Raw genomic sequence first — 25,758 nt, 5'->3', positions numbered from 1 at the left:
CCTAATACTCTGTTGTAAAAAAGAAATTACTGAATATTTTTCAAAAATAAAATGTTCAAAACCAAAAATTTGTTTAATTGATAAAATTGGTTTATCGCCAAGCTCTAAAAAGAAGAAAGAAAGTTTAAAATCATAAAATTCAGTACTTCCAAAGAGGCATTAATAAGAAATGTTACGTCGCACCTTTAAAACAGAAACTTTATAAACTCATAAAACATTAAATCTTAAATATTTATTCAGTGTAAAAACATTTGACATTTCATCAAATCCATCCAGTTACTAAAAACAAAACTTTAAAACCCAAAAACTCAGTGCTGAACCTCAACAATCTGCACCACAGTTCTGGAAAACGTCGCCGGGTCGACGTCCTCGCCGCACAGCGGCGCCGGCGGCTGCAGGACGGTGTGCAGATGCGACTCGTAGCTGCTGTCGTGCATCCAGGGACACGGCCGGTGGAGCAGCTCCTTGTCGAGCTTGCCGCTCGCCGGCGGTGCCGGCGCCGACAGAAGGCCGCGGTCCCAGTCGGAGTCTGACGACTCCACGGCGCACGTTGCCAGGTCTGGGATGAGCGCCGGCTCGATGCACTCAGAGGTAGAGTGTGGATGCGAACACTCAGAGTCTCGATTTGAGATCACAACTGGAGTTGCTGAATCCATTTGAAACAGAGTTGGAGTGAAATTCTGAGCGGCAGAGACGGAAAACGAGCCGAGCGTCTCAGGGAAACATCGCCGTACTGGATCAAATGATAAGCGATCCACAGCGTTCGCCATGTTGTCAGTTTGTGGTTTCAACAGGAAGCGTCCGTTCTTCCTCCTCTTGCTGCTCCTGTGTTCAGGGCTGGCTGACCTGCAGCGCTTCCTGGGGTTTGGTACCGCGGCGGACAATCGAGGGAATGAACTCTGTCTACTCAAAGGCTGAGTGGGAATCTTTAGACCCTTTTCTTCCTCCAAACCATCTGAAAACACAGGTAGTAACGAAGGCAGCGGAAGTGCTGACCCATAAGTCTGTAATCCATGGGTTTCCTCTGAGTTAAACTGCTGAGGACTGAGAACGGGGGGTTCTGGGTATGGGCTGGGTGGATCCATGATGCTGTGGGAGTGGGGAACCTGTGGGCTGAGAACTGGCGGCAGAGAGTACGGATCTGGGAGGAGACATGGAGCGTCCGGACAGGAAGTATCCAGCTGTTGGTCCAGAGGTTCAATGGTGAGGACAGGCATCGTTGGGCTGGACGCCTCAGGCTGAACGTGAGCGGAGTGGTTGTCAGTCGGGTCAGAAGAAACGTTTCGGCTTGTAAATTTTAAATCTGCTTGGTTAGAATCGTCTCTTTTGAGGTCCTGAACAGCGTCCTCCACTTCAGCATCAGTACAAAGTTCTAGTTCATCGACAGGCAGAGGAGTCAGCGCTCTACTGAAGGAGAAAAAATTAAAAAAGAGAATATTTGAGGGAAACTGAAGAACTGTGGTCTAAAAATATCTACTGTGTCTTGTAAGACCGTATTAGGGCCACACTAAAAAAATAAAACTATGAGAATAAAGTCAAGGTCTCCCCCAGAAAACTTGATAAGCCCGGTGTTTGGGCGCTAAGGCGGCCCGTCGTGTTTTTGAGTTAAAAAATGTTTAAAGTTGACAGGAAATTTTAAAATATCTCTTGGTAATTATGTACTATTGAAAGATTGGAGGAGTAATACCTGGACACCAACTATAAAATCTTTAAAAAATGCAAACATTTTAAACAGACTTAATAAATAAGCAATGCTGAGCCTGGTGGGAGCACAATTAAAGTCTGGTGGCCCGCCAGGCTTATAATACACTGGGGGAAACACTGGAACTCATAGTATTATTAGAATAAAGTCATGATATTACAATAATAAATTCGGATTGCGAGTAAAAAGTAGTTCAGAAATGAAGTCGTTATATTATGAGAATAAAGTCAGACGAAAATAAAGTAAATTTACAAATTCATTCTCATATTATTTCAACTTCATTCTCATAATTTACTTTTCTGTTTTTTTCTCGGTATGGCCCCAATACTTTGTCGCACAAAACTATTCGTACCTGTTGAACATTTGGTCCTTTACAACTGCAAATGTCAATCTAGATTTCTGTGGTTTTATTTATCAGGGCAACACAAAGTACTGGAGGATTATGAAGTGAAACGAAAAGCACTGACAGCCAAGTCTGTCACAATAATCAATTAATCAATTAATTGCATGATGAATTAAAACAAGCTCTCATCTTAAACATCAAAAATAAAACAACCAAAAACAATAAATAAAAATGAAACAAAAAAAAATACGTAAATAAAATGCATTATGAAGTTTTTGTAAACAACATTTCCTTTCAAAAGAATACTAATAATCAGAATGGAAATTATTGATTTTATTCATGATGTGATTGATTATTGCAACAGGCTTCCTGCGAGAAATGTTTCTTTTATATTCTTTTACAGAAACATAGAGAAAAATAAATAGATTCTATTCTATTTTATTTAAGGACTACAGAGAAAAACAAATCTATGTAACATTTTCTCTATTATTATTCGGTAAAAATGCTGCATTTTCCTTCCACTTTTTATTCCACAATTATGCACCAATATATATATTGGTCCATCACATGAAAATACCCAATAAACACAGCAAAAAGGTTTAAAATCAAGTAGATATTTTTACACAGAGCTGTAAATATTGGTAAACCTTACAAACTATGAGGTTATACCTTTGTTCTGGTTGCTGAGGTGGGTTTGGGTCGAATCCTGGAAGCATCTCAGCCACAATCTGATCCACGGATTTGTAGTTCGAAGGGTCAAGCACAAACGAACGGTGCGCATCCGACTGTAAATGCTACAACAGCAAAAAACGATGAAAAAAAAACATAAAACATAAAAATAGAAACAAACAAAAAAGAAAGACTCCCACCTCCTCCAGATTCGCAAACGTTTCATGACAACATTCGCAGTAGGAAGCGTCTTTTCTGCGCGGCCGCCAAGGAGGCGGGTTGCAGCTCAGCTGGGTCGGAGATTTTTCCTTTGAGTTGTTTTCAACTTTATTTTCCCTAATTACAAATAAAAACTAAGGTAAACATCAAAAACTAACGGGACTTGGTTAGCAATTTATGTCTGAGGGGCAGATGAACAAACCTCTTTTTATCGTTTCCTTGCCCAAATAGAGGAGGAGGAGGAGATTCGAAGGGACTGAATCGACCCAAGAAGTACAGAGAAGGAAAAGCCACAGACTGCATGTGCAGAGGCTTGTACTTCCTGGTTTTGTTGCAAAAGAAAACACAAAATACAACTTTAAATACATGCTTGGACTTGTATTTATTAAAGATTGATCTAATATGCTTTATTATTTATTTTACATAAAATATGGAAGTCCTATTTGCACTTTCTGAACCATTTGGAAGAAAGTTTGCTGCATTTTATTTCTAGATAACCTATTGTTTTTGTCAGTTTTAGTTTTTTTATAATTTATTTTAATGCTATACTCCTAATTGCACAGACAGAACAAATTAAAGTTGTGTTGTTTGTACATGTTTTATGTTTGTAATTCAGTACATTTATACCTGTGTTTAAAAAAAAAAAAAGGAAAATTTTAAGTCAGTTCAGCACTAAAACTCAGATAGAGGAAAATGTGGATCGGTGCATTCCTATGGAATTTGTTATGAAATAATTCTAATTATTCCATAACAAAATATTTCTATTCATTAGAGGAACAAGAAAAAAAAAAAAAAGTGGTTTGTATGTGATGGCTCATCTGGCCCCAGCTGGGCTTCCAGATCTAATAGGATCGCTTTCCAGACATTAACCAGAGCACTTCAATTACTTAACGAGAGACCAAATGAAAGGATGTGTTCACACATGGAGATCCCCTGCAGGAACGCACAGCAGAGCCTGCAGAGCCTCATCAAAAGAAATCGAACATGCCTCAGCGGCGACCTCCCGGGGAGCGGATCCTCCGGGGGTCCATTTGTCACGTTACATGATGAGACCTTTTAACGAGTTCAATTAGGAAAGTCAGTTGGAGTGAAAAGCAGCCTGACTGAAGGACGCAAGAGCAGAGAAAGACCCAGTTTTACTTTGGTTTCCGCATAATTTCACTACATTTTCCTCAAAAATGTTTTTTTTTAAATTGAGATATACAAAAGATATTGGTAAAATATTTCCAAATGTATTTATTTATTTTTAGAAAAATACACTTTTTAGTTGCTTTTGCTTCAACATAATTTAATTTGACTTCCTAAAAAATATTTTTGAGGAATTTTTTTGTCTTTAATTGAAAATAATAAAAGGAGGTTGGCGAAAAAATTTTATTCTTGGGAAAAATATAATTTTTAACTACTTTAATTTCAACACAATTTATTTATGTCTCAACATAATTTCACTTTAATCTTTTTTGTTTTTCAAAATGAAAAAATACAAATGGGGTGTCGGTAAAATATTTACAAAATCCTATTTATTTATTTATTTCCTTTTAGAAAATGGTAAATTTTATTTATATTAAATTAGGAAAGATGATTAGAGTGAAATGCACCATGTCAGTGAAAAACATAATATTACTTTTGTTTCCAGATAATTTCACTTGACTTCCCAATGTTTTTCCTTTGAGAAAAATACACTTTTAAATTCTATTCTAGTGTATTTGAATATATATTTATAGATGGACTAAACGAAAGGAGAAACTCACCGGTTTGAGTCTTCAATTTTAAGATACGGAGTTCGTAAAGGAGCAGCTGTGATAAGAACAATCAGAAAATATTACATTAACTAGTATGGAGTAGACATATGAAACTGGAAAACAGATACTAACCTTTGACAGTAGGCACACTTTGTTTGGTGGATGTCTTCTACATAAATATGAACAAAAATGTATCAGTATTCAAACTTTAAAACACATTTAGACAGGTTTCTGCTATAACAGCCTATTAAAAATACATGAGCAATTGTTTTCAGTGTACTTGTATGAAATCTAAAAGTTTTATTATAATTTTTTATAAATCTGATTCTTACTTCAGGCCTTTTGGGTTTAGCGCTGAAGCTCTCTCGACTCAAATGCTTCAGATATAAAAGGACATCTGGCATCAAATTAAGGGACAAAAAACTACCAAATTTTAGCAACACAGACACATTTTTGTGACCAACTATTTCCTTTAAAGGTGAAAATCCACAGAACAACTGGAAAACAATAATATTTCACATTCAAGAAATCCAATTGATGCATTTTTTAGGTTTACATGGAGGATAAAATCAAGAATGTAAGACATTTACTGACATAACGGACTGCTTTAGCTGTGTGATGCAACAGATTGTGGCGCCACCTGCTGTAAGAGCTGAGTACTGCATGTTTCCGCCACTAAAAGGATACCGTCCACATACAATATCTTGACCCCCCATGACCGCGCATTGGACAACACGCTGCTCCTCTGCTGCCGCTCCTGCAGAAAACACCGAGCAGAAATAAGCTCAAAATTCAACACTTTACACAAACAACGGTTTTTAAAAATTTATTTGAGTTTTGTTTACTTACGTTGTTGCACATAGCTTTTTCAAGAAGAGCCTTCCCTCGGCTGCCACAAGCCTAAGGAGACAAAATCAGCTCACAAGTGCAGTAAAGTACGCAACATGTTTACTGTTTATTTTAATGGTACAATCACACGCTTCAGTTTGTTTTGTAGCGATTTTATGCGATAAATCAACACAAATGGGGACATAAATGTAAAATGGGGGAAAAAGAAAACATGGTTTTCTTTAAAAAAAAAAAAACTCTGAAAAGTGAAGAATGCATTTTTAATCAAAGCTCTAAAAATGGAAAAAATTATTTAGATTTAAGAGAGAGGGATTTATTTAAAAAAAAACTAAAGGTAAGAATGAATATTACAAACAATCAGAGGGTTTCAGGTGTGGAATAATTGTTATGAGGTTTTTCACTATTTAAATAAAAAACAATTATAAAAACCCCTTGCTAAACAAATAAAATAATGTTTGATTACGTTTTCTTTTATGAATTTGTCTACAGACTTTAGAAAATAGATTCTGCTGCTTTGATTTTGATGATGCTTTATGTATTTAAAAAAGTGAAGATAAGATCCAACAACTATTTTTTTAGTCTACGCTTTATGTTCTTGCTATTGATAGAAATTTAAGATAGAAGTTTTTTTTTTTATTTCTGTACTTGTTTTGTTTTTCAGCATTGTGTGTGTGGTTTTTATTTTTTGACTTGCGCATGGATCAATTAAAAATGACAGAAAAATAAATAAATGAATATATAACATGCTTACAATATAAAAGTAAAGATATAACACAAGTGTAGATTTGTATTTGTAATTTTTTCTCTCTTTCTACATCATAATTATGTGCTACTTCGTGTTGTTCTATCCCATAACACCCAGAGTACATTAAACATTAGTGGTTTAGCACAATTTTTAAAAGTTATGAATACATTTGCAAACTGGATTTCATGCTAGAGTTTGTTTGGAGGTTAGAGGAATATTTTACCCCCAGTCGAGAATTCACTGGTGGCTGTTTGTCTTTGCTGAGGCAATTATCCGGCTTCTTCATAAGATGCTGGCTTCCTTCGTTTGTCCCTTTTTCTTCACCTTTCTTGTCCTCTTTTAGACTCTCCTGGTTTCCAGTCACAACAAAGGTGACATCTTTATGCAGGAAGCTCTCAACCTTCTTCAGAAGGAAAAAAAACAGAACATCAGTTTCTGCTGGGATGGGAAGTTTTATAAAATAAACTGGTGCATTTTTCCCCGCATCTGCTCCTATAGGATTTTCATACATGCTTACCCCTCCTAACAGAGGAATGGCCTCCAGCAGCAAGGTGGTTGAGCGTTTCTTCACATTGTCGAGGTAGAAGGTCTTCCCCTCCAGTTTCTTGTCTCCAGCACAGAGTCGGCCGAGAAGCCCTCGCTCCTTTGCAGACTGCTGAGGCTGCATGGCCGAAGCGCTGCAAAGGAGTTCACCGCAACAATTTAGATTGAATGTAAAACATTGACTAAAAACTGTAATATGAAACCTGAGAATAATACAAACAGGGTTTCCTTGGAGTATTATAAGCCTGGCGGGCTTTACTTGTGCCCCCACCAGGCTTAGTATTGCTTATTTACTTAAGTTTTTTTTTTAAATGTTTGCATTTTTTAAGACTTTATAATTGGTGTTCAGGTATTAATCTTCCAATAACACATAATTATTAAGAGATATTTTCACATTTTCTGTCAACTTTAAACATTTTTTTAACTAAAACACGATGGGCTGCTGGATGAATGACTGTTCTTCTCAGTTACTGTTTTCATAGGCCCATGTCAATTATGTATGGTCCAATTTGAAGTGCAAAGAGTAAATGCATAAATACTTTATTGATTATTTAAACAGGACAGTGCACATTAATAAACGTACAATGTTTAGCAAAATGCTAATTTCCATTCATAGTCCCATACTTGGAGTTAGAGTTGGGCAATATGGACTTAAAGTTTTATCACAATATATTGCAGTTCCATTCTGATAACAATAAAAACTTTTTATTACATCTCTTAAGTAACTACAGCTCTGGAGAAAATTAAGAATTTACTTTGAGTAAAATGAACATTGTTCTTTTATTATATGAACTACTAACAACATGTCTGAAATTCCAAGCAAAAACGTAGTTTTTATTTGCAGAAAATGAGAAATGGTCAAAATAACCAAAAGGATGCAGTCACATAAGGAAGTGTACTTTGTATCAGTAACTCTATTTTCAAATTTACCGGCATTTATTGATGCTTTTATTGAAAAAAAAAAGATAAAATAGTGAAACTATCAAACTCGACAACAAGGACAGTTTTGGGGGTTTAAATATTACTAATTGGAATTTACCGTGAGAAAGATAAAACTTACAACGACACGAAATGTACCATAACAAATGATACACAACGCTAAGAATAACACAAAAACTAAATCTAGTAGATGTTCCTGGAGCTTAAGCAGTTTGGTATCTTGTCCAAACTCAATAACTGAACTTGGAAAAAAAAAAACTCCCTTTTGATTTATCAGTTTCCCTGCTGAACAGAACATTAACAAGAAAAGTTTAAATTTAAAGGAATACGACAGATATCATTATGCAATTTTCAAATACACATTTATATAAACGACAGAATTTTGAAAATGAGTAATAATAATATTCAAGTAACCATTTAATTTGACAAACCCACATTTACAATGACAAGGGGGGCGGAAATAGCACATTTTAAAGCTCTACTGCACCTTTTTGAGTAAGATTATAAATGTCCAGTTCTAATCTTTCCTCCTATCTAGAATAACTATTAGTTACTGCTGACTGTTGATCTGCTTTCTCCTCAATGGTCAATCTGGGAGGATTTTCTTCCAATCAATCGAGAATTACATCTCAACCTCTATTTTCTGAACTTTATTTTACAAACTACAACAGCGCAGCGCATTGACTCGCGAGCTTTAGCCGACCTTAGCTAGCTTAGCTTTGCTCTCAATACAGACGAAAAACGTCTCAACTTGAAACACGGCTTCACATTCAAACATACACACGGGGAATTACTAAATAAGACTGTATACTTACGTTTAGTTATGGTCCTGGAAAACGTTTTGCGGTGAAAAGCTATCCATTTACCTCATTATGAGATGCTAAAAACCCAAACCGCCGCTTTTTCGAAAACAATGGTGACGTCACATCCGGAAGTTGTTACTTTGTGGATATAGTGAAAGCGACTTTAATTTTCTCGATTCACATGATGCTTATAGTTTGTATTTATACATTACATATATACAAATTCATATATTTTAATCAATTCATACTAACATTTTATATTTTTATGTTTTCAGTCAAATTTGGAAAAACTATTTATGAAATTATACGGTTTAAGTAAGACGTTTTTTATACTCTTAGAACTATACTTAGAAAATTGTACTATTTAACAAGCATAAAGTGATCAGATCAGAGCAACGTAAACAGGTTATTCCTATAAATAAAATGCTTGTCTTTGTTTTGTTTCCACGGTTCAGTTAATAGTTTAGTTTTGACTAGCTTCTCATTTCCAATACAGTATGCCTATATATTATCAATTCACTCATTATCACCAGCCAGTAAAACAAAATGTAGCTTATAAAAGGACCCAAGTAAAATAAAGTTAACCGAATACAGCAATACAGGTATATTCCACCTTCAGATATACTTTTTCGGGTAAATTTTACTGCCGCTGTCATTTTATGTAGATTAGCTTCAGGAACTAAAACCAGTGGTTTACCGTTTCCCAGCAGATGGCGATGTTTCTGTATGCATCAAGGAGTAAAACTGTAATGCAGAAATCATTAATTCTTTTATATGATAGTCACATTTAAATACGTATTTTTGAAAACTGTTTTATGAAAGACAAACTCAACAAAGAAAATAGAGACTTTTTATTGAAAACATGCTGTTATTTGACAGTAAAAAAATATCTTTGAACAAAACCAAACCCTTTCAGTTTGAAAATCAATCAACTCTATATGTCTTACCAAAGGCCAGGTAAAACATGAAATTGGGGCGCTGCATTAACCGTTGAACTAATGTAGGAATAAGTTGCACAGAAACACAGTATTAAAAAAATACTTAAATGTAAACATCTGGTGATCAAATAGAAAAATCTCGAAACATAAATGAGGATTCTCTCAGACTCAGAACAATAAAGACAAAAAGGTTGTAAAATGTTATCTCTAAACTGGTTACGAGAACAATCAACAAAAAGTTGGCTCAGCAGAAAAACAAACTGTTTTGCATACTCAGAAACAACAATATTGGTTAGAAATTAGAAGTATTTCTACATAGAGAGCTGGTCATGTCCAATTTAGTGAGAACAGATTATATAAAAAAATGTTAAGCAGTTCTTTGGCTCTTCAATGAAGGCACTTAAAACAGAGGCCTCTACTGCCAGACATAACTGACATTTTTAACATCAAATAAAAAAAAGAAAAAACACAAAAAATACCAGGATACAAGTATCTACTCTGTATTTCTTAAGAGTTAACTCAGATAAGTATACCTGTCTTAGTATTTTCAACACGTTTTTGCATATAGATGCTTAAAGTTATGTAGTCGGGTTTAGCTAATCTCTTCTATAACTGCTTAGTGTCAAATGTAAACAATTAAATAATAACAAATATTGTAGAGGAGTCGCTAATACTAACTGAAATGAGCCCTTGAATATTTTATTTGTCCCTGAAGAGCCTTGTTTTTACCCAAAAGTTACTTAGATAAGCAAATGTTTTAACCGGGATTGACACTGTTAGAGATTGTATTCAGAAGTACATACATGTAAGTGAGACTTTTATTGAATGGTTAATTTGAGCCAATCTCTGTGGTCTAGCTGCATCAGTTATAACCTAAGTTCTGTATCTGAACTGTTTCTTTATTTCAGATCCACTCAGAACTCTTTATCACTCCATATTTGCCGCTGCTGCTGGTGCCACTGCTGCCCCTGTTGGTCTCGGCCTTTCCAGCGGCGTGCCGGGACATCTGCCGGTGTTTACGTTCATGGTTGGGTTTGCTGTTGTTGTTACTGTGGCCCTGCAGCTGGCTGTAGGTCTTGTTGTTCGCATTCAGCTTCTTCTGCGCCTGGCCCACGTCTTTTTGGGTACTTCTGGGACCGTCGCCCCTCCCAGCCCTGCACAGGTTCTCGTCGTTGTTGACATACTGCTGACGCTCCTCCTGGGCGATGTTCACGTGGTTCTGTTGGCACGCGATCTTGGTGTGGGTGAGATCGGTGATGGGAAGAGGCGGGATGTGGTTCCCCTTAGACACCAGAAGAGGTTTGACGGCGATGTTGTATCCTGGAGGGGCTGACGGTTCTTTCCAGGTGAAAGGGGAGCTGCTGTGGTCGTCGCACAACCCCGCCTCATTCACTGCTTTGTTCCTCTTTGTGAGTCCATACAGCTTGTCGTCACGCAGCTGCAGTTGGCGGGAACGGGCTATTTCACAGATGGTGCCAATGCCCAGGTGAAGCATCTCCCATAAATTGAGCACCAGGCAGAGCATAGAGACGGCGTACATGATGAGGAGGAAGATGGTTTTCTCCGTGGGCCGCGACACAAAGCAGTCCACGCTGTGCGGACAGGGCAGGTCAGAGCAAACGTATCTGGAAGGCACAGCAAACCCGTACAGCACATACTGTCCACAGAGGAAGCCCACCTCCAGGATGGAACGCGCCAACAGCTGGAAGACATAAATGCGCATCAATCCATCTTCTTTAATCCGCTGACGACCATCATGGCGAACCTTATCTTTCACTTGTCTCTCATTACCGTCTCCCTTCGCAGCTAAACTCCCATCATCCTCCGCCTCCGTCACTTCGTAGATCATTGGGTCTTCCTCGTCGTCATCCTCAGCCTCTTCCACGCCCCTGTGCTGCTTTCTGCTTCCCAGGTAGCGCTTCTTGAGTTTGTTTCGTGGAAATCTCCTCACTCTCCCCGTGTCTGCCTGCTCTTCTGCCCGAGCAATTTTGTTCACAGCGTAGCCAAGATACATGAGGGACGGTGCAGCCACCAGGATGGTTTGGAAAACCCAGAAGCGAACGTGGGACAGAGGAGCGAAAGCGTCGTAGCAAACGTTCTCGCAGCCCGGTTGGCCTGAGTTGCAGACAAACTTGCTCTGCTCATCGTAGTAGATCGACTCGCCTCCCACGGCTGTCAAGACGATGCGGAAGACGAGGAGGACGGTGAGCCAGATCTTTCCCACAAACGTGGAGTGATTGTGAATTTCCTCCAGCAAGCGCGTCAGGAAGCTCCAGCTCATGGTAGTGGCAGGAAAACTACGGCAAGAGCCAGCATACGCCTTCTGTTAGTGACCTGTGGACGGGAAGAAAAACCAGCTTAGAGATATTCAAAGTTTATTACTTGACTCACTAAAATTTTAGGTAACTTCTTCCTCAGTTGATATGTTTTCTACAAATGAATAAAAATGAAGATTAGATATTATAAATCAAACCCACATGACAAGAGTTGCAAAAGAGAAAAAGACAGAATCAAAAGTTCTGAATTGTTAGAAATGAAACTGTACCAGATTTATATAAAATAAGTTAAAGGCAGTGTTGTATAGTAACGAAGTAAATGCAAAATCATTATAAGTGAAAGAAAAAAACTTTAAAAACATTAATCTAAGAGTAATTAATCTATAATGTGATTCACGTAAAGAACTGAATAAATGAACTTTTCAGTAATATTCTAATTATTGACTATGACTGTAGAGTTATAATTACTTGCAATCAACTAAATTAAACATAAAATGACTGTTTTTATTAAAATTTTACAAAAACCTATGTAAAACTTCCATTTGATATAGCTCTGGAAAATATTAAGACCACTTAAAATGATCTGTTTCTCTGATTTTACTTTTTATAGGTATATGTTTGAGTAGAATTAACATTGTTCTTTTATTCTAGGAACTGCTGACATGTCTCTGAAATTCCAAGCAAAAATTGTATTTATCTGCAGGAAATGAGAAATGTTCAAGATAACAAAAAGATGCAGTGCTTTCAGACTTCAAATAATGCAAAAAAACAAACCAACAAAAAAAACAAAAACAAGCTCATATTCATTTAGAAACAACAATATTGTTTTAACTCAGGAAGAGATCAGAAATCAATACATGGGAGGAATAACCAGGAGATTTTCAACAGGGTTCACTGCAGTGGGCTCTTAGTTTTTTCCAGAGCTCCAGATTATTTTTAACATATTTTATAAATATGCTTAATGTTTTCCAACTAATCTCTTAGGCATTGCTCCAGTAACCTCTCTGGATAAAATCTTCACCAGACAAGTCTAACATTTGTGCACTGGAGCCCAACATGGTTTAAACACGTAAAGAATTAAGGTGTTGACAGCGGCTGTTTGCAAACCAAACCCAACAAATTAAAGCGTACTTCCTCTCTAACTGCCTACCCAAAACCAGCCTAGTCTTCAGAAGTCAGGAATGGTGGTTTTCTACATAATAAATACCAGTTGTGTGGTAAAGCTGTGGCCCGCTTCTAATGGTGAGATACAAATCCCAAATGGGAGACGGTTTGAATAAGATCTTATTTACACAAACATGAAAAAATATCAACACTTACCTTTTTGGTGTATGAAGATGAGCAAATCTAAGAAAGAATAAAAACTTTCCCAGGATTTAAAAAAAACTATTCTCCCCTCAATCCTCCACCCAAAGAAAACCATTGTTAATCTGTTCTCAACGAGCTTCTGGTCATGTATGAGAAACAGGGTATCCCCTGGTTGATGTCAGAACACAGGAAGTTTACTCAGATTATGGCTCCCCCGTTACACAGAATCTAAAAATAAACATAAGGCTGCCAAGAGGAAAAGTCACAGGAAGAGCCGGATGTGGTAGTCCGGAAACACTGACCAGCGTCAAACAGCTCCGACCAACACCAGTCCTCTGGGAAACTGGATTACACAAAAAGCTCAGGAAAAAGGCCCGTTTACATTCAAGGGTAAAGTAAAAATAACTCCAGAAATCATGATACAAGACTTGGAAAAATTCTTACAGGGGAAAAAAAATTAAATCTGTTTTTCTTATATGTGCCACAAAGACACTAAAAGAACATAAGGGGACACTTTATTTGTGCATGAGACTGACATAATACTGTCATAAATATGACATAACACCTGAACATGGAGTCTTCTTGAATGCCTATGACTTGTCATGAAGAGTCATTCCATAAATAATAACACTTTTAGTGCAAAGTTGGCAATTCTAATGGACTTTTAATGCAAGTATTAGTACAACTTTGCATTAAAAGTGTCATTATTTACCGAATGATACTTCATGACAGCAGTCATAAACATTTATGAAGACTCCTTCATGTTCATGACAGGTGTTGCGTCATATTTATGACAGCATAATAAGAGTAGTCATAAATTATCTTCAAGGTGTTTTTCCATATTTGTTGGTTTTGTAGGGTGTCACTGTTTCAGGTTATGAAACTGTAACAACATCTGAACTTATTTTAGGTTTATTTACACCTCTATACCAGGCCAATAGTTGGTGAGGACACATTATATAATCAGTCATTTATTGGCTATTCACGTTCACTAATTGACAAAATGTGTGAAGTGGGACACATTTAAAGATACAGTGTACAGCTCTGGAAAAACTAAGAGCCCACTGCACTGAACCCCATTGAAAACCTGATGGTTATTCCACCAAATATTGATTTCTGATCTCTTCCTGAGTTAAAACATTAATATTGTTGTTTCTAAATAAATATGAACTTGTTTTCTTTGTGTTATTTGGGGTCTGAAAGCACTGCATCTTTTTTGTTACTTTGACCAAATAAATACAAAATTTATGCTTGTAATTTCAGAGGCATGTTATCAGTAGTTCATTGAATAAAAAAACAATGTTTGTTTTACTCAAACTTATACCTACAAAGAGTAAAATCAGAAAAACGGATAATTTTAAGTGGTCTTAATATTTCCCAGAGCTGTATAATCATCTACAGATAGTTTAAATTTTTAGAAAATATAAACGTAAACTGTCCAAATGAGAACTTGTGTACTCAAATGAACCTGACACATATACCACACATTATGTAACCATTTAACGCCTCTATTTAACGTGCAGACGCCCATCTGCTCCAGCTGTACTCTAATTCTTAAGGCTTCAAATGAACAGATTTCATTGAGATAATAAAAGAATAAATGTAAAATTATTCTGAGGCTATCAGGTTATGAAATCTGATTAAACTAATTTCCATCATTAATTTGATTTCAGATGAATAACTGTTGTTCAGTTTAATTTCATTTTACTTCTGTAAATAAAATATTTACTATGTGATTACTAAGAAATTCCTTTAACCTGCGTATGTCGACTCTTGGTGGACTCCACACATCTCCACGGTTTCACCTAATAATAGACGGTCACCAGCGGCTGCGTTAACACGCTTCCTGACGTCTGCTGCTTCTTTGAAGAAAAACACCATCCCTTTCCACGGCTTCATTAACAGACACGTGACGTTTGAAAGTGCACATCTGGCCACGTTGTGTAACGTAGCATGTGGAGGGCCAGTGGCACAGCTCCTTCCAGCCCAAACACGAATCTCAATCCTCCGCAACGCTCAACTTCTTCTTCTGCTAACCGAAACATGTCCCCGCAGAACTGGGAACAATGAGATCGTCTGTTTCAAACTCATCGTTTTGGGCCAAATCAATATTATAAATGGTCTTAAAGGGACGGTTGTACCAGAATGTATTGATAAAACCCATTGACAAACCGTTAAAATATTAATAAATACCTGCATTTCATAAATATTTCTTGAAATTAAACGTCTTTTCACATTGTTCAGTTCACTAATTTTGTGGATTTTGAAAAAGTTTCAAGGAATTTTACAATATTTGCGATTATATATGACGTTAATCGTCACATCGATCACAGACGAACTAATAACTTGACATCAAATAACGCTGAGGTAGAGGTGTCGTAAAGTGCAAAAATACTGCCACCTACAGGAGAAAGTTAGAGGTCAATTAAAAATTAAACACAATGTTTTTGACAATTTTCGCTGAAAATTTGCACTAAACTTCAGTTATACATTAGCAGGAAAAAATGTGGGAATCTTTTTAACATGAATTTCCACAAACACAGAGTCACAGAAAACTGGGTGGACAGATTGATTTGATGCAATTTAGCATCTGGAGTCCAGAGGGCCACACAAAAAGCTGTGGCGGGCCAGATTTGGCCCCTGGGCCATGAGTTTGACACCTGTGTTTTAGGGGACAACTTGTATTAATAGGAACAAATCAAACCTGCATGTCAGATGAGCAACACAGCGAGTGAGACGGTACCGTAAACTGAAGATAATGATGTTTTTTTTAAAATGTGCATTTTTGATAGTGTTGGAGTTTATTCAAGCCTTTACTGACTGGAAGTGGCAGCAAACAAATCCAATGACTTAGGTTGACTATTTTGAAATTAGGTGAAATATGGCAATGTTTATGATAAAGGGCAATATGGAGACATTAGTCCAGAAGGAAAACCACAAATGTTGCTGAACTTTACTCTGCCAAAACAAACAACAACAAAAAACCCTATAACTTAAAATTGGACAAATTAACATTTTAGGTAATATATCCTGACTGTGTTGATTAGAACAAAGCTTCTTACGCAGTTTTGGTTCTCACAAAAGCAAAGTAGCGATTTGCAGCTGGGCATTTTGTACAAACCCACCTTGAGGGCAATTTATACCTGCTTTAACAACCAATTATTAATTTGATTTAACTTATTTATAGTCTACAGTTACAAATTCTGATTAAGTCGCTGTAGTTAACAGTTTCTACCAGCAGGAAGTCACTCATTGTTATCGTGATTTGATCAGAGGTGATGTTCTGTCAGATTTTATAAAGTAAAAAAGCCCAAAAGGGAATCAGAACCACAATCACCAGAAATAGTGATAATTACAACATAACAAACAAAAATAAATAGATTCTTTTTAATCTTATACACAGACTTTATGGTTCAATAAATACGTTTACATGAAAGTAATATTGCTTTTGCAACTTTTCCTCATAGCTTCATTCAGAAATACGCAAAATGTTTTCTGTGATAACAATGCTATGAACTCTGTTATGCAGAAATTTTATTAATCTGACAGCAAAACAAAACTCTACAAATATTTTAAAACCAATAACAGGTGAAGGGCTTTTCACAGGCAGGATGAGAAAAAGGTTTCCTCATAAATTAAGCATATTTCTAATTGATGGTTTCAAAGCAATTTCAGTTACTTCACTGCCAAAATAAAGCAGCTAATATAATAACGTCTTTACTAAGATCTGATAACCCAATTAAACATAACTTGAGAAAAATATATAAGAAAATGAACAGAGAGTAGAGCCTTACGGTTCATCTACAAGAACAAATCTGAGATCGCAAACCCAAAACTTGTATTAGGACAGAAAATAAAATCATCTTTGCAAAATATTGCTTCTGTCTAAAACGTCAACATAACAGCTGCTAAAATCAAGGACTTATTCTGTTTGTTGCATTTCCAAACATTTTGTTGTACTGTTTATATAATTTTCATTTCAAAGATTTAGTTGCCACATCTTAACAATTTGGGGAATCTCAGTTTGTGAGAGATAACATTTTGTAATTTGGCTCAGATTATTTGAAGCCTGCCAGCTAATGCAGAGAAAACAAACGTTGCTTGTTCACAAATATTTCATTATCTGGAAACAAAGATTGTTTTCAACCGTTTTCTCTAGTGAGTTCACACATTTTGGGCTCGCATTCTTCATTCGGTCCGACTCTTTAAAGAAAAGAGCACAACAGTAAATAGAAAGAAAAATGAAACATGGCTTTCAGATATTCTTCTAGTACACAAAACGTGCATTTATGGAGCTAAACTCAGGGCGGTTCTGGGGAAAACCTGCTAGAGGCCACAAAAGACTAGTGTGAGTTTCACCTTCCTGCAGGACAACCACCATCAACATGCAGTCAGAACCGAAGCAGAATGTAATAATGTGTTGGAATGGCTCAATTAAAGATCGGAGGCACAAATTAACACCACATACCATGTGACTAGAACTTTTCTGCAAAGAGGAACTGGGTTATTACCTGTTGGCAAAAATGCATATTGGTAGACACATGCTCCCCAAAATTAATACAATACTTTTCAGAGCTGACAGCAAAGTATTGTATTAATACTTCTGAAAGTATTTCAGAAGTATTGTATTAATACTTCTGAAAAGTATTCATACTTCCAGAAGTATTAATACTTCTGAAAGTAGTATACATGAAAGTATTGTAATACTTTCATGTAATATTACAAAAATATTACATGTTTATGTAATATTAGCCCACTAATATTACATAAAATATTACATGTTTATGTAATATTTATTACATAAACATGTAATAAACAAAAAATAAACAAACTAAATGCAATCAAAAACAACCATTAATCATCATAAATGATGCATGTGAGAATGTGGCTGTTCTTCTTTTTTTTTTTTTTTTGCCCGTTGTTTGTTGATTCTTGCGTTGTGTGTGAATTGTGAGACAGTTATTTTTTGTTTTTGGGCATGTGCACCGACTGATGGCACCCTTTGAATTTCGTTGTCCTTGTGACAATGACAATAAAGATCGATCTATCCATCTATCTATCTAATAAATATTACATGTTTATTACATGTAATATTACATGTAATAAACATGTAATATTACATTACATTGTTTCACATTACAACAAACTTTGTAGTGTAAAAAATGTTTTTTAAAAAAGGTGCAAGAGGTATTTAATACTTCTGTAAGGTCGTGTAAAGTTAACCTGCTTAGTTAAATTACTGGAAAAGGTCAGAGATTGTGAAAGAGGCCAGAATGTACCAAATTGAGAAGCTGGGAGTGGTGCCGCACGCCAACTCCAGATGTCTCCCATCCTGAGATCGAGAACCTCCTGTTTCCTATAGAGCCTATAAAAGAGCCAGCTTTGTACAAGCCCGTCTAAGTGGGCTTCAAGCTGCGAACATGAAGGTTTGTGGTTGCTTTCAAAGCCCTAAAAGTGATGCTCCACCCAAAGGCTATTTGAGATTGAAACGCTCACCGACTATTTACACAAAAGGCAACTTTAAAAAGTTTGCAACTTGCTGACACCGCCATTTCCCGCAGTAAACTGATGGGAATTCTCCATTAAATGGATTCTCCTGAGTCTGCATTAAGGTGATCTCATTAAAAAATAGGGAAGTAAGTGACTGCCAATTGGACAAAACCAGTCATGATACATACTTCTGCACGGTTACCATTTCAAATAAAATAAAGAGTTGTAGCAGGAAAATGACAAAATGACTTCAACAATTATATGTGTGGGAGGCAAAATGTAAAAAGTATATAAACACAAAAAATATATAACTAAAAACAAATGGTGTCAGGATCTGTTTCCATAAAAATGTCATACTAAATTTGATGGACGATAAATTTATTGCAATAAACGATATTATTGTTGTTTTCAGACAATGATAATGGCATAATAATGCAGGAACACATTCTCAGTGATCAATAAACTTTAAATTCAATTGAACATTTAACATTGGAACTGGAAGACATTTTAAATATCCAAATTAAAATTAACAACAGAAATAACAAAAGAAATTCATTATGGATTCTCTGTTAACAAAAGAGACCAAAACTGAAGAGTTTTGTCATGCAGTTTTTGGTAGAAAGAGAAAAAAAACTGAAATTACTGAACTCATTTTAATTTAATTAATTTACTACTTATTGTGACATACCTAATCAGTACACTGATTGGGAAACTTTGGTGAATAAACTTAACAGTTGCAGTTTGGGGCAGAAAATAATTAATGCATAAATAACAGAGAGATTAAAACCAGATATTTTACTCTATTGATACATTTCCAAACCATTTATTATTTCATTTTACTTAACAAGAGTCAAAAATTTATGTTTTCTTGAAAGCAATAACTAAATTGTCTCAGTTTTCTGCAGTTCAGCCTTGATAGGCAAACAAAATTTTGTCTGTAACACAGTATAAAAAAATGGCACGTAAAATTCTACTGTGCTTTTTAAAAAGCTGAAGTCTTACAAAACCAGCATTCAAAATGTAACTACACCTGCGTTCCTCTGCAAAGGATAAACACAATTTGAGCCAATACACTCATAGTCACATTTCTAATAAAAAAAAAAAGTTTAGAAGTGATAAAAAAATATGTTTTTCAGCCATCATTTAGCCATTTGTTGTCAAATCACTTAAATATTGAAATGTTAGATGTTTTCTCTTGGGATAAAAGCTTATAATACACTAGAAACCGTAAAAACATCTTATGTGGCAATGAGAAAGCATCACAAACCTTTCTAGGAAGTCAGTTTACTAGGGTGTAATTTGAGGAAGGTTTAACAGTTTTAAAAAATTCAATACCACCCAACCCCACTGTATAAACCATCAATTATCCTCCCACACAGCTGGGACCTAACTGGTTCCTCTTGGAATAAAATGTTATTTATACAAAAAGTTTCATAGACACATGGAGAGTGCAACAAAAAAATGTACACCACTTTGAACTCTCACTTTTTAGATAAATAGAACAAAAATTAGATATTTCCTTTCTTAAAATATTTAAGAAACACTCCAAAAAATCTGGATAAAAGAGAATAATGGTGTTACCTTTTCGTGTAATTATTTGATCCTCTCCAACTTGATGTCTTCTCTGATATCTTCAATTTAAGCCCCATCTGCCTGCAGAGCGAACAGAAAAGCAGCCAAACAACTTTAAGATAAGGGTCAAAAAAGTGCTTAAATGAAAAAAAATAAATAACTGTACTTCTCATCAACATTGGCACATCTGGAACGGAAGTGCCCCATAACAAGCTATCACTAATTGGAAGCTCAGTAAAATCCAACATCCTGACTATTAGTTATAACCCAAGCAGTCGTTTTGGGTTTGTGGAAGTTTCATTGTTTTTTCAAGCTAAACTTGATTTGACTCATATATTTTTTTTATTTAGCACTTTGATGAAATCTATCCAAAATTATAAAATACTTACAAAAGTCAAATCTGAGCATTTTTCCTCACTGCATGCACATAATTAAAAGGTTAGTTTGTCATTCAAGAAACAATTATCCTATTTGTGAAAATACACAAGAAATGGCCAGGTTAACCATGAGAAATAGACGGGTCAAACCTTGAAAGTTTGTTTCCCCTATGTCTTATGCGTCAATATTAAAATAAACAAATGCCTGATCAAACCTGCCCTGAATTATTTTGTACTAAAACACATTTTGAAACACTTTAAAATGACAAATTGTGTTGTAAAGCAGGATTAAAATAATTCAGGCCAGTTTAACCAAAGTTATTGTAGTTTGCAATAACTACAATAACATATAAGTGTCATGAAGTGTGGTGGTGAGGGGTGGTGAGGCAGACGCAGCAGATCCAGGTAGGATGAATAAATGATTTTAATGATGAATGTCCCAAAAAAGTCCACAAACAACCAGGCAGCACGACTGAGCAGAAGCCAGGGCTCAACGCTGGTAGCAACTGGTAAATTGACTGGACAACACGAAGGACTGAACGCACATAAGACGACTGCAAGACAAGGACCCGACAGAGATGCAGAGACACAGGTGACACTAAATACACACTGGGTAATTAGGGAACGAGAAACACCTGGGAGTAATCGAGGGGAGAACAGGACAACACGGAGACAGCGACACAGAAAACTCGAAATTAACACACAGAAAACACAGATCACGACAATAAATGCAGAAAAAAAGTCAAACTTCTGACTTTAATCTCAGAATTATGAATAAAGTCAAAATTCTGACATTAAACTCGGATTTATGACTTTGGAAACCTGAAAAAAAAATCTAATAAATTCTGATACTTTCATCTCAGAATTGCAACTTTTTTCATTGAATTCTGACTTTTTTGAGAATCCTAAGAAAAAAAGTCAGAATTTTGACTTTAACCTCAGAAGTGCCTTTTTTCGTTGTATTTAATGAAAAGTCAAAATGCTGAATTTAATTTTAAAACTGTCTTCAATCAATAAAAGAAGAAAGTCAGAATTTTGACCTTCTCAACGTTCTGACTTTTTAGGCAACATCTTGAAACTCTACCTTGGAATTTTGGGGGGGAAAATTTGAGAAAATTCCAGTGACTAATCAAAAACCAACTTGCTTCCATGTTTAAAATTTGCTCCAAAGATCCTTTTGTAGTATGAGTGTGCACTAAAATGCTACAAAAAATCCTTTAAAATAATTAGCCAAGGGATTAAATTAAATATAGTAGAATTTGTAATTGTAACACCAGATAGCGTAACATTTGACTTTAAAACGTATAAAATGTCGCAGCCATTTTTAAACAGGCAAATCTACAGGTTGCCCCGCAGCTAAAAAAGATTGTGATTTAAATGCTAGCAACTTGCTAACACGAGCAAACTTTAGCCTAGCAAGAAATTCTGAAATATTAAGAAAATATATCACTTTAATTTTAAATACGAGTTCATTTTAATGAAGCTTGATCCATTAATACTTGCTACATTCTTATTTAGCCAAAAATATTTTTAAATTACAATTATTTCGTTTGCTAGCAGACGGTAAAAAAAATTATTAATTAGTTAAGCTTCGAACTTTTAAAATTGATTCCTACCAAAGTGACACATTTTTTTAGAAATACAAATCTATATTTCTTTGATAACTCACCGTTTGTTCTCCGAGTCATTTGTCAGCGGTTTCTTTAGCAATTTGATTTTCCCCCCAAAGGTATTTCAGACTTTTTTTTCTTGCTCACCTTTTCCGGGCGCATCGTTGGGTTTTAACGTTTTCAACCGGCAGAAGGCAGAAAGTCCAGCAAAGCAACCGCTGATTTAAAAAAAACAAAACAAAAATCTCCGGCGAAAACAGCAGCAGCGTTGACTCCCTGCTTTTACTGCTCATTAAAATACTGAAGGACACGTAAAGAAGTTCTGCCTTACTTTTATAAACAACATCTCCTCTTCTTTCTTCCCCCGGGGAGCCGCAGAAACGCAGCACGGATGGTGCTGAAGACAAACTGACTGAAACTCCCTGTCTGGGTGAATCAAGAAAGGAGGAGTTTGACTTTCTGTGAGAGCGAGAGAAAGTCAGACATCACAGGATTGTTGTTGTTTTTTTTTTAATGGGTTTAATGCAATAAACAAAATTATCTTCCTTTTGTCTAGTTTATTCTTAATCTTCATTGTTTTAGGACTATATGGTCCAATTCTGCCAACAAAATGATTTTTTAAAATACTTATTTTTCTTTTGGCTTTTCTTGTTTATTAAGCTGAAATATGCTAAAGGCAAACTCTTAAACCATATGTGTCAAACTCAAGGCACGGGGGCCAAATTTGGCCCGCCGTAAGTTGTTATATGTCCCTCTAGACCAAGACTGTTAAACTAATTTTTATTTCGGGACACGTCAAGATCATGAATATACTTAAATAAAACTACCCATTAAAGTATTAAAATATGAATAAATATTTGATAAGTACTTCTTAAAGTTAAATAATGTTGAACTTTTTTTCTCATGAATATATTTTGACAGAATACAAATGAAAACTGCTTTAACCCTTCTAGTCTGAACGTATCGGTGACCATCCAGCCAAATTTGCAGTACTGTAATTCCACCACACGTTGCACTATCTGAAAAATTCCAACGATTTCTGAAAGGGGAGATGTTATATATCGGGTTATTACGGTAATTTCACTCCCACCGTAGTAGGAAGTGAAATTAATCTGAGGGACGCTCTTTTAGTAGATGGTAAATTGCAAAAATAACTTGCTAGATATTGAAAGTTCCAGTTGTTATGGATAAATGGGCAAATATATATTTAATCACATGACATTTAAAGAGCTGTGTACAATTACAATAAGCAAAAATATCCAGGTGGAGATTTGAAACTTAGGACTCAAATGGTTAACTTGACTAATAAAATAATATTTAGGCACACAACTGTTTATGTCTCTCTCTAAGATAATGTATTAAACTCAAGGTCTGGGGGCCAAATCTGGCCCGCCATAACTTTTAATGTGGTCCTCTCGACTAGTTATATCCACCAATGGCAGCAGATAAAGTTTTTCTGCAACAGGAAATTGTTTCTCCACCTTTAGTACATTGAGCAGCGTACCGGAGGATGATTGACGTTCTCCTCTTGGCTCTAATTGGTCATTTTTGACCAGAAGTGTTGCATTTTTTCAGATCACAACAGTGACACAGGGTGGAGCTCATTTTTCCCCAACAGATTATCAGTCTCATAACTTACCGGTACTGTCACAACATAGAATAGAACAGAATAGAATAGAATTACTTTATTCATCCCAGCAGGGAAATTATTTTGCAGTTACAGCAGCATAGAGACAAGACACACAACAACCACCACTGAGTAGCAATTGTAGACAAAATAAAAATAAAATATAACATGCTGTCAATATAAAAAGCAGCTTAGAGCAGACTTTGCAAGGATTCAAAATGCAGAACAGAATGTATATGTAAATATATGTACAGCAAGTGTGCCACAGTGCATTGTGCGAAATTGGACTGATTAGTGCAGAACAGTGATTTAGCTTTTATTGTACAGTGAGAGATGATGATGGCAGTTTTAATGAATATTGAAAACTAAAAAAAAATTCCTACTGCAGCTTTAACCTGCAGCTCTTCTCCTCACTCACACAGTTACGTCTGAATTCACAGGTTCACAAAGACGGGAGGATTTATCCCTTCATATTTGACTTCCTCAAGGACATGCTGATAAAATTCATGCATTGTATTCTTTGCAGCTGGTGACCCTCAACAGAGGAATTCCTTTCTATCTCTGCTGTTAATCTCAAGGACGTTAGATAAAATCCAGGCCAGACAGGCAACTCTTCCATCATCCTTTCCGACTGTTTGTCTCTGCCACCGTCAAAGCTAATAAGCTTGACTTTTGGCTGTCATTGTGTTCTTAAACTATCACTCGAGGAATCAAACGGGGAGGAGTGGCGGAAAACAACTCCAACTGTAATCAGCCTGATTGTGTATCGGCACGAGAGGTATTATACGTTAATTCAAAATGACCTCCTACAGGCTTGAAGCTCCCCCTAAGTGAGTTATCTTTCACCTCAGGGTGGAGTAATTGAATGGAGAAGAGTCGATGGGGTTATCCATAAAAGCAATCATCAGACAGCAATGGCAATTTAAAGCATCTCAGCAGCTAAGGGTTTCCTGCTGTATCAGCTCCTGTGTGAAAATTGAGATGGTGACACAAGCTGGAGAAGAAACTCCAATATAATTTGTCATATATTGATCACTTTTCTCTGGAGGTCAGAGTAGGTTGTAGTATGTTCTTCCTATTAAGCATTAACAAACTGTTTGATACAGTGACAGGCTCAATAAAGGGCAAATTGATCTTTATTATGCTACAAACACAAATAAATGCAAAGTACTTTATCATGATTTTAAATGATAAATCAACACATTGTAGTGCTCAAAGCTGTAGTATGTAAGTTTTATTTTTTTTAAATCAGTTTTTTTACATATTTGTTAAAACTGTCGCCATGCTGTGACAGTACAATATGAGACAGATAATCTGTGAACAGATTAATGCCCTCCACCTATTGCCTTCTGAAGAAATACACCACTCCTGACCAAAAACAACCAATCAGAGCCAAGTGGAGGGTCTTAGTGCTGTCAATCAACAACATGTACTAGCTGCTAAATATGCTAAAGGTGGAGAAACAACAACGGTTACAAGAAAACCGTTTATCCGCCGTCATCAGTAGCTATGCTAACTAGCCTGAGCATTCACAACAGGCTCTGCTAGCTGTAGCGTAGCATAAAGAGGGTGATTGGCAGCACTAAGATCCGCCTCCTGGCTCTGATTGGTTGTTTCTGGTTAGTTCTGGGAGACTGGGACAAGCCAGAAGAGCTCAATTTTTACACTGATTATCGCTCTTATGCTATACAGTTTTAACAAACATGTAAAAAATATTTTTTTATAAAACGTATATATTGCAGTAGAACAAAAATTGTAATTTTAAAAATATTTTACAAATAAAAGTCACAAAAAAATTTACCCCTTCATACATTTTCACCCCTCTTACTTTGAGTCCTTGTCCACATAACTGGGTTTTTATAACTCAAATGTCTCCATCACATCGTTTAAAAAAAATAATTGTCATACACACAGGATCGGTTTCAGAATCCGAAACCAATCCTGAACCGATACGAACCTAAAAAAATCCGCTCCTGAGCGCTGTTTTAAACATGCCAAACCCGTAGGGG

The 25,758-nt window shown here is 36.0% G+C and overlaps 2 protein-coding genes across 4 annotated transcripts; both read right to left on the bottom strand.

The window, feature by feature from the left end:
* Positions 1-80: 80 nt before the first annotated feature.
* LOC111609834 (protein DBF4 homolog B-like) lies at positions 81-8,664 on the bottom strand. The gene is made up of 12 exons (XM_023340461.1): positions 8,564-8,664; positions 6,784-6,943; positions 6,490-6,669; positions 5,522-5,572; positions 5,360-5,429; positions 5,005-5,069; positions 4,805-4,841; positions 4,682-4,727; positions 3,136-3,255; positions 2,915-3,050; positions 2,715-2,839; positions 81-1,407 (listed from the first exon to the last, which is right to left on the bottom strand). The coding sequence occupies exons 2-12, from the start codon at positions 6,931-6,933 to the stop codon at positions 309-311; spliced, it is 2,079 nt and encodes a 692-aa protein (XP_023196229.1). The 5' UTR covers positions 6,934-6,943; positions 8,564-8,664; the 3' UTR covers positions 81-308.
* Positions 8,665-9,388: 724 nt separating this feature from the next.
* Positions 9,389-22,481, bottom strand: LOC102228233 (gap junction gamma-1 protein-like). 3 transcript variants are annotated; one of them, XM_023340563.1, is made up of 3 exons: positions 22,270-22,481; positions 20,145-20,216; positions 9,389-11,823 (listed from the first exon to the last, which is right to left on the bottom strand). In XM_023340563.1, exon 3 carries the CDS (start codon positions 11,768-11,770, stop codon positions 10,394-10,396), a length of 1,377 nt encoding a protein of 458 aa, XP_023196331.1. In that variant the 5' UTR covers positions 11,771-11,823; positions 20,145-20,216; positions 22,270-22,481; the 3' UTR covers positions 9,389-10,393. The 3 variants fall into 3 exon arrangements, with proteins under 3 accessions (XP_023196331.1, XP_023196330.1, XP_005811721.1); XM_023340562.1 differs by lacking the exon at positions 22,270-22,481 and adding an exon at positions 22,182-22,224; XM_005811664.2 differs by lacking the exons at positions 20,145-20,216; positions 22,270-22,481 and adding an exon at positions 13,086-13,203.
* Positions 22,482-25,758: the final 3,277 nt, after the last annotated feature.

Source organism: Xiphophorus maculatus, chromosome 10, assembly GCF_002775205.1.
Source record: "Xiphophorus maculatus strain JP 163 A chromosome 10, X_maculatus-5.0-male, whole genome shotgun sequence".
NCBI classification, from domain to species: Eukaryota; Metazoa; Chordata; class Actinopteri; order Cyprinodontiformes; family Poeciliidae; genus Xiphophorus; species Xiphophorus maculatus.
Note: the sequence above shows the minus strand (reverse complement) of the source record. Positions and strands in the feature narration are given on the sequence as shown.